We start from the raw sequence: 10,000 nt of genomic DNA, 5'->3' as shown, positions 1-10,000 counted from the left end.
TATTTGACCGACATACGTCGATACGTCTGTTGGGCTCCAGCAGTGATGAATGAATTTCAACGTGGGTTGACCTATTATTCAGTAATGAGAATATTCCATCTCCTGCCCTCGGTTTGTTTTTATTTTGAAGGCTCCGGGTGCAGCGGAGGCCTTAAATCTGGAATGAGGTGTGGAGCCGGTCCCGTCCCCGGTTCCCCATCGAGCTGGTTCTCCAGCACAAAGAGGCCCGCTGGCGAGTGTTCGCTGGCTGGCTTTTAAAACCCCTTTCCTGCTGCTCCATGAAGGGGCCAGTGTGAAATGAACAGTTTCCTCTTCTCAGCGAGGGCACCAGGTTCTTTTCTCTCTTTTTTTTGGTTTTGGCTGCTTTTATTGAGCCTCCGCTCGACGAGAAGCCCAAAAGCAATCTTTTAGATTTTTCTTTTTTTAAATGTATATCTCTTCTCTTTTTCTTTTTTTTTACCGAGCAGCCGAGCAGCACTAATGCCATGAGACAGCGGCGGCGGCGGAGAGTTTAGTTGGTTTCTTTCATACAGATCAAGTGCTTACAGAAGCTGCTCCACTCGGCTCCCTCAGCCTCCTTTTAGAAGGAGAATGGTTTGTTTCCAGGAGAAGCTGCAGGGAGCCATCCCCCCCCACCCACACACACACACACACACACACACACACACACTCCTCCTGTGCACATGCTGATGCTGATAATGTGGCCATTCTACTAAAGGTGGTCACAGCTGAAGGATCTGATTGGCCAAAGAGCCCCCAAAAAAGCCGCTCGCAAGGCTGCAACGATACCGCTGATTCTCCTTGTAGTTGGTTGCTATGCCAACTGGTGTAGTGAAGATTGAGCCAGATTCATATGTAACAGGTTACCCGGTGAGTCGCGGACTTGCACAGAGGCAGCACACAGCTTGAGGTAGTTCCAAAATGCTTTTATTACCAACAAACACACATACAGGCTCGGTGACGCTCCTCGCTCTCCCTCTCGCCTCTCAGTCCCTCCTGCTCTTTATTGGGAAGAGAGACAGATTAACCCCAGCTGAGGCTGATTAACCCTCAGCCCCAGCTGAGGCTGATTAGACATCATTCCGGCACTGTTCCCTGAGCCACACCCCCGCTCCACCCACTCTACAGCTGAGTCTAACCACACCCCACTGCCACAGAAATATTAATCTCACAATAAAATATAATATGAAAGAACAATAAACGGCTACAAATTACAAACGAGCACCAATATGGTTATTGCTACAAATGCCAAATAAATACTCTTTTTGTTGTCTTTTCTCTCAGGAATATTTCTCTTATTGATGAAATACAGACTAAATATCCGATTTAAAGAATAAACCAGACACTTTATCCAGATTCAAAGCTGACCCGAAATAGTTTCTTTTGTTTTTGGTACTTTTACTTTCATGGATGTAGGAAGACAACTTCTCCGATCGTGCCTCCAAATGTCTGATTGGTAGAAAAAAGGAGGGCGCGGGGAACGCTTCATCGAATCAGTTTCTATGACAAGGATATCACCACTATTATTATTATCTATGTGTTTGACGCTGTTTTTACACCTTGAGCACCAAGCGGAGGGCTTTTAGGCCTTTCTCAAGGCGGCCATATACCCTCTTGCCTCATCGGCAACTATTCGAAACCCTCCAGACCAGAGTGATCCGCAGCCGCCACTCTTCTGGTTTCAGTCTTTTCACCGGATGTTTTGCACCTGCTGATTCGCTCCTGTTCAGCCACGAGAGCGTTGGCCAGATGAGGACCCGGGGGGTCGGGGGGGGATCAGGTCTCGGCTCACAGGCAGCTCTTCCGGTTCATCCCAAAGGTGTCGGATGGGGTTGAAGGTCATGGACTCTGTGCAGACCAGTCGACTCATGGATCTCTCTTTGTGCATGTGGACATTACAAGGACGCCTCTTTTCAAATAAGGACACCTAAGACCGTCTCTGCTTAGATACATGCAAAGTCCTTTCTACCTCTTCTATCACGTCCATACCTGTGAAGTCCTTTCTACCTCTTATCACGTCCATCCCGAGAAGTCCTTTCTACCTCTTCTATCACGTCCATACCTGTGAAGACCTTTCTACCTCTTCTATCACGTCCATACCTGTGAAGTCCTTTCTACCTCTTATCACGTCCATCCCGAGAAGTCCTTTCTAGCTCTTCTATCACGTCCACACCTGTGAAGTCCTTTCCACCTCTTCTATCACGTCCACACCTGAGAAGTCCTTTCTACCTCTTCTATCAAGTCCACACCTGAGAAGTCCTTTCTACCTCTTCTATCACGTCCACACCTGTGAAGTCCTTTCTACCTCTTCTATCACGTCCATACCTGAGAAGTCCTTTCTACCTCTTCTATCACGTCCACACCTGTGAAGTCCTTTCTACCTCTTCTATCACGTCCATACCTGAGAAGTCCTTTCCACCTCTTCTATCACGTCCATACCTGAGAAGTCCTTTCCACCTCTTCTATCACGTCCACACCTGAGAAGTCCTTTCTACCTCTTCTATCACGTCCACACCTGAGAAGTCCTTTCCACCTCTTCTATCACGTCCACACCTGAGAATTCCTTTCCACCTCTTCTATCACGTCCATACCTGAGAAGTCCTTTCTACCTCTTCTATCACGTCCACACCTGAAAAGTCCTTTCTACCTCTTCTATCACGTCCACACCTGAGAAGTCCTTTCTACCTCTTCTATCACGTCCATACCTGTGAAGTCCTTTCTACCTCTTCTATCAAGTCCACACCTGTGAAGTCCTTTCTACCTCTTCTATCACGTCCACACCTGTGAAGTCCTTTCCACCTCTTCTATCACGTCCACACCTGAGAAGTCCTTTCTACCTCTTCTATCAAGTCCACACCTGAGAAGTCCTTTCTACCTCTTCTATCACGTCCACACCTGTGAAGTCCTTTCTACCTCTTTTATCACGTCCATACCTGAGAAGTCCTTTCTACCTCTTCTATCACGTCCACACCTGTGAAGTCCTTTCTACCTCTTCTATCACGTCCATACCTGAGAAGTCCTTTCTACCTCTTCTATCACGTCCACACCTGTGAAGTCCTTTCTACCTCTTCTATCACGTCCATACCTGAGAAGTCCTTTCCACCTCTTCTATCACGTCCATACCTGAGAAGTCCTTTCCACCTCTTCTATCACGTCCATACCTGTGAAGTCCTTTCTACCTCTTCTATCACGTCCACACCTGAGAAGTCCTTTCTACCTCTTCTATCACGTCCACACCTGAGAAGTCCTTTCCACCTCTTCTATCACGTCCACACCTGAGAATTCCTTTCCACCTCTTCTATCACGTCCACACCTGAGAAGTCCTTTCTACCTCTTCTATCACGTCCACACCTGAGAAGTCCTTTCTACCTCTTCTATCACGTCCATACCTGAGAAGTCCTTTCCACCTCTTCTATCACGTCCACACCTGAGAAGTCCTTTCCACCTCTTCTATCATGTCCACACCTGAGAAGTCCTTTCTACCTCTTCTATCAAGTCCACACCTGAGAAGTCCTTTCTACCTCTTCTATCACGTCCATACCTGAGAAGTCCTTTCTACCTCTTCTATCACGTCCACACCTGAGAAGTCCTTTCCACCTCTTCTATCACGTCCACACCTGAGAAGTCCTTTCCACCTCTTCTATCACGTCCAAACCTGTGAAGTCCTTTCTACCTCTTCTATCACGTCCACACCTGAGAAGTCCTTTCTACCTCTTCTATCACGTCCACACCTGAGAAGTCCTTTCTACCTCTTCTATCACGTCCATACCTGAGAAGACCTTTCTACCTCTTCTATCACGTCCACACCTGAGAAGTCCTTTCTACCTCTTTTATCACGTCCATCCCGAGAAGTCCTTTCTACCTCTTCTATCACGTCCACACCTGAGAAGTCCTTTCTACCTCTTCTATCACGTCCACACCTGAGAAGTCCTTTCTACCTCTTCTATCACGTCCATACCTGTGAAGTCCTTTCTACCTCTTCTATCACGTCCACACCTGTGAAGTCCTTTCTACCTCTTCTATCAAGTCCACACCTGTGAAGTCCTTTCTACCTCTTCTATCACGTCCACACCTGAGAAGTCCTTTCTACCTCTTCTATCACGTCCACACCTGAGAAGTCCTTTCCACCTCTTCTATCACGTCCACACCTGAGAAGTCCTTTCTACCTCTTTTATCACGTCCATCCCGAGAAGTCCTTTCTACCTCTTCTATCACGTCCACACCTGAGAAGTCCTTTCTACCTCTTCTATCACGTCCATACCTGTGAAGTCCTTTCTACCTCTTCTATCACGTCCATACCTGTGAAGTCCTTTCTACCTCTTCTATTACGTCCACACCTGAGAAGTCCTTTCCACCTCTTCTATCACGTCCACACCTGAGAAGACCTTTCTACCTCTTCTATCACGTCCATACCTGAGAAGTCCTTTCCACCTCTTCTATCACGTCCAAACCTGAGAAGTCCTTTCCACCTCTTCTATCACGTCAATCCCGAGAAGTCCTTTCCACCTCTTCTATCACGTCCACACCCGAGAAGTCCTTTCTACCTCTTCTATCACGTCCATACCTGTGAAGTCCTTTCCACCTCTTCTATCACGTCCAAACCTGAGAAGTCCTTTCCACCTCTTCTATCACGTCAATCCCGAGAAGTCCTTTCCACCTCTTCTATCACGTCCACACCCGAGAAGTCCTTTCTACCTCTTCTATCACGTCCACACCCGAGAAGTCCTTTCCACCTCTTCTATCACGTCCAAACCTGAGAAGTCCTTTCCACCTCTTCTATCACGTCAATCCCGAGAAGTCCTTTCCACCTCTTCTATCACGTCCACACCCGAGAAGTCCTTTCCACCTCTTCTATCACGTCCAAACCTGAGAAGTCCTTTCCACCTCTTCTATCACGTCAATCCCGAGAAGTCCTTTCCACCTCTTCTATCACGTCCAAACCTGAGAAGTCCTTTCCACCTCTTTTATCACGTCAATCCCGAGAAGTCCTTTCTACCTCTTCTATCACGTCCACACCCGAGAAGTCCTTTCTACCTCTTCTATCACGTCCATACCTGTGAAGTCCTTTCTACCTCTTCTATCACGTCCACACCTGAGAAGACCTTTCTACCTCTTCTATCACGTCCATACCTGTGAAGTCCGTTCTACCTCTTCTATAACGTCCATACCTGTGAAGTCCTTTCTACCTCTTCTATCACGTCCACACCTGAGAAGACCTTTCTACCTCTTCTATCTCCTCCATCCTGAGAAGTCCTTTCTACCTCTTCTATCACGTCCATACCTGTGAACTCCGTCCTGCCTCTTCTATCACGTCCATACCTGTGAACTCCGTCCTGCCTCTTCTATCACGTCCATTCCTCCTCCCGGCCGATCGTAAGTGACTCGACTTTTGGACACGGTGTGACTTTGATCCGCCGATCAGATGAGTCATGTTCCGGTCTAAACTTAGTGCTGCTTCCCTTCTGTTCGTTATAATCACACCTGGCCTCTCAGGAACCGCTGCAGAGGATTTAATACGTGGGCACTGACAGCGAGCTCGATCAGAGCCGACGCCACATGGAGCCGCCTTTTATTTGCCCTGCCGTCTGCTGTGTTCTTTTTCCTCCCCACAGCCTCCCAGCATTAGTCACACTCTCCACCTGTTCCCTCAAACACAAACTGGGGTAAATTCTTCTAAACTCTCATGCAGCTCTGAGAAAACACAGCCAGACTCCCGAGTGCTTACCCGTTGTTTTCTTTCGTCTTATTCGGCTCAACGTCCAGGTCGCCGCAGACGAAATGAAACCCCGGCCAGAAGTCTTGTGTTTGGTCTTGTTGTTGGCTTCCTCCCACAGCGGGGTCCATATGGTCTCGTTATACATGTTGTCTTGTGTACTTAGAAAGGGCTGCTGAGGACGCTGCGTCTGTCATCGTTGCATTAGCTTTCACTTCATGAAAATCAATTAATATTTCAATTTAAGATAAAACGAGAGTTATAAGCAGACATCGTCCATAAGCGATCAAAATCATCCCGTCTTGATGTGACTGTTGATGTGACGCACTGATCACCAATAACATAAAAAGAAAAACCTGATTTAGAGTCGAAGCTGTCACATAAACTCTGAAACCAGATTTAAATGCGTAGTAACAAAGTGGTTTTGTTGGGCTTAATTACCAGAGAGATGACGTGGCAACTGTCGGTGATTTGATTGATGTAACATCGTGACACCTTTGTGCTTTGTCTCATCTGTTCACCGCGTCTTTTATTGATTGCAATAATATCCTCTTCTCCGGTCATCACACGGAGTTGTATTTTTATTTCTTAACCACAGAACTCGACGTCAGGATTGAACAGCACGGTTTTCTTCAAACAATCGGCAAAACTCCACCGTTTATCTCAGCCAGAAGCTTTGATTATCATCAGGTGTTCACCTTTCTGATGGTCCTTGAACACATCGTGTGCAACGAAGGAAACTTGGAAACATCTTGTGTGTGTGTTGTTTTCCAATTTCTGTAAAACTATTCCTCAGAGAAATTCAACTTTCTTTTCTTTTCATGATTTATGGCATTAAAACTATATTATCTGCACAAAAGACACGTTTGAGTTCTCTCTACTTTCAGCCGTGATTGTTCTGTTTCAATAGAGGTGCAGGGCTTTTATATTACAGCGAAAATAATAATAATACAAATGCCTCCATGTGAGTCAGGTCGCCATTCCTTCCAGTTCACTTCTCGGCTCCTCGAGGGGATCTTCAGAGGAGGCGGGGCCTCAGGAGGCGGGGCCTCAGGAGACCAGCTGTTAATCCTCCCTGACTCCGACATCACTCACTGTACAGAGAAAAGTGATTTAAAGGAAGCTTAAAGAGGAGGATCCACTTTGTGAATCATTCTCCTGTGTGTGTGTGTGTGTGTGTGTGTGTGTGTGTGTGTGTGTGTGTGTGTGTGTGTGTGTGTGTGTGTGTGTGTGTGTGTGTGTGTGTGTGTGTGTGTGTGTGTGTGTGTGTGTGTGTGTGTGTGTGTGTGTGTGTGTGTGTGTGTGTGTGTGTGTGTGTGTGTGTGTGTGTGTGTGTGTGTGTGTGTGTGTGTGTGTGTGTGAACCCTGTCATGTAAAAACAGTGTAAAGGCTTCTGAGCAGAGTGACTCTTGATCAGTGGAGCGTTGAATGATGATGATGATGATGATGGTGATGGTGAAAGCGAGGAAGAGCTTCCCGTTGACTGCAGCCTCGTCATGACGGAGAGCTGAAGGGAAAGAAGGAGGAGAAGAAGAAAATAAATAAATAAATGAATGACAATCCTCCCAACCGAGTCCTCTGAATCAGTGTCACCACACTGACGCTGTTGGTTTGGTGCAACAGCGCCATCTGCTGACGTGTGTGTATATATATATATATATATATATATATATATATATATATATATATATATATATATATCAGCAGGTCTTTATTTATTTATTAACTCAACGTGTACTCCCCTCAAGGTCGTCTTCTCTATTGCTGCTTCTTAGTTTCACAATAAAATGTTTCTAATATTTTAATCATCGTTTCTTATCTTTGATGTGTTTTTTAAATTCTTTTAATTAAATAGTTAATAGAGTTAATTGTCCCGTTTGTCCGCTCCCCAGCCGGGTGACTTCCTGAGGATCTACAACCTGCGAGCGATCCCCGGATCCAGCAAGGTCCCGGGCCACGCCAGCAGCCACCAGCAGGAGGAGGAGGAGGTGGACCACCTGGCCTTCCACCTGCACGGGGGGACGGCCTACGGCAGGGGGATCCGGGTCCTTCCAGAAAACAGCCCCGACGTGCAGGAGATGAAGCGGTACGGCAAGATTTTGTAGAAAAACGAAAAAGATTAGGTGGTTATGATATTTGTTTTAGTGTGTGTGTGTGTGTGTGTGTGTGTGTGTGTGTGTGTGTGTCTCTCTCTCTCTCTAGAGTGATGGAGGCCGTCCCGGACGAGGACGACTTCTCCGAGCTGAACGACTCCCAGCTGCTGGAGGTCTGGAGCACTCCTCCAGAGTCTGCAGGTGAGAGCGTCGTCTCGCGGTCGCTTTCTGACCCTCCAGCGGTTTGGGCTCTTTTTTTGTTTTATTTTGAAAAACATTTCCCAATTTTAAGCTCGGTTTCGCTTTGTCACGCCCGATGCGTTTGAGGACCGTCAGAAAGATGTAAACCTGAGGACTGCGACGGTTTTCACAGCTTCTGGCTACGACAGACTGCGTAGTTTTGACGGTTGTTTAAAGAAAACCTCGTTTTCCGGCCAATGGATGAACTCGAATGCCAAATGACATATTTATTTATTTTTAGGATAATTCATACTACTGTTGAACTTTGACCCTCTTGGTTCTTTTCTTCTGCTTAGAAATTAAGAATAATATGAATATTCACGCCTTTTTAATTTGCACATATTTTGACAAATTCACATCCAGCCATTCAACCGGTGAATATGGTATAAAAAAAAACATGTGAAACTTCTCATCGCTGACATTAAGATGATATTTTATTGTATTACAAATAATAATAATAATCCATTTCATTTATATAGTGCTTTTCTAGATACTCAAAGACACTTTACATTATACACCGTAGACACAGCTACGGGGAGCAATGAAGGGTTAAGTGTCTTGCTCAAGGACACATCGACTAGGGCGGGGCTTGAACTGCCAACCTCTTGATTGAAAGACGGGCATGCTAACCACTGACCCATAGTCGCCCCGACTATGTATTTAAATATGCAAATGAGGCGTTATGTAATGGTGAATTGAGACAAAAGTATTAAAATAAATGTTTTCTTTCCTCTCGTCTGGAAGAAGACGAGTTATGGAAGAAAGAATAGACCTAACTCTCTAAATTGATCAGTACATTGCTTCTGAATTCATAGCTGCGGAAAAAAAACATTGAATATAGAAAGATATAAATCTGGTTTGAGAGATATCTTATCTGGACGTTTTGAGGGAGAAGCATGGCAAAAAGACGTTATTTATTCTATGTATTAAAATAATTATTTCTGTATACTAAGGACACGACTGAGGAGGAAAAATCCAAATGTTGACTGAAATACAAAAAGCAGAAGGAGAACGGTGTATTAGTGACTTTCTATCTCTTAATTTCAACTTTCCATCTACAAAATACAAAAAGCAGAAGAAGAGTGGTTCAACCCCCCCCCCCCCCCCCCCCCCCCCCCCCCCCCCCCCCCCCAAAACCTGTTGGCCAGCAGCAGCAATACGAGCGTCCTGACCACTCTGACCGGTTCCTGCACCGAGGACCAGGCCGGGGGGCTCGAAGCCGCTTCCATTAGCGGGGTCTTCTAAAAGGGATCCAGTAGAAAAGTCCAAACTTTCCACTTTCCTTTTTAAAAGCTGCGTTCAGACCCGCGGGCCTGATCTCCGTTGTGTAAGTCGGAAGGATTCAGAATTATTTTTCTTTTATTTCTTTTTTTATTTTCATTTATATATTTTTTTCTTATTTTTATTTATTATTATTTTATTTTTTTATTGGGCTGCACGGTGGTGTAGTGGCTAGCACTGTCGCCTCACAGCAAGAGGGCCGCGGGTTCGATTCCCGGTCGGAGCGGTCCTTCTGTGTGGAGTTTGCATGTTCTCCCCGTGGCAGCGTGGGTTCTCTCCGGGCTCTCCGGCTTCCTCCCACAGTCCAAAGACATGCTGCAGGTTAATTGATCTCTAAATGTCCCATAGGTGTGAATGTGAGAGTGAATGGTTGTATGTCCCTACATGTGCCCTCGATGGACTGGCGGCCTGTCCAGGGTGTCCCCTGCCTTCGCTCCAGCACCCCCGAGACCCTAATGAGGATAAGCGGTATTGAAAATGGATGGTGGATGGATTATTTTATTTTTTTTAATTTACATTTTTTAAATTTATTTATTTATGTATTTATTTATTTATTTATTTATTATTATTATTTATTTATTTATTTTTATTTTCATTTCTTTTATTTATTTTACTTATTTTATTTCTTTTATTTATTGTATTTATTGTATTTATTGTATTTAGTTTATTTCTT

At 45.4% G+C, this 10,000-nt stretch overlaps 1 protein-coding gene across 3 annotated transcripts in view; it reads left to right on the top strand.

Moving 5' to 3' along the window:
- The window catches only part of pot1 (protection of telomeres 1 homolog), a 51,506-nt gene that overhangs the window by 32,835 nt on the left and 8,671 nt on the right, over nucleotides 1-10,000 (top strand). For all 3 annotated transcript variants that reach the window (XM_034534384.1, XM_034534386.1, XM_034534385.1), the window contains exons 11-12: nucleotides 7,606-7,799; nucleotides 7,916-8,007. In XM_034534384.1, coding sequence (XP_034390275.1) covers nucleotides 7,606-7,799; nucleotides 7,916-8,007 — 286 coding nt within the window. The remainder of the gene's footprint in view (nucleotides 1-7,605; nucleotides 7,800-7,915; nucleotides 8,008-10,000) is intronic.

Source organism: Cyclopterus lumpus, chromosome 6 (genome assembly GCF_009769545.1).
Source record: "Cyclopterus lumpus isolate fCycLum1 chromosome 6, fCycLum1.pri, whole genome shotgun sequence".
In the NCBI taxonomy this organism is placed as follows: domain Eukaryota; kingdom Metazoa; phylum Chordata; class Actinopteri; order Perciformes; family Cyclopteridae; genus Cyclopterus; species Cyclopterus lumpus.
Note: the sequence above shows the minus strand (reverse complement) of the source record. Positions and strands in the feature narration are given on the sequence as shown.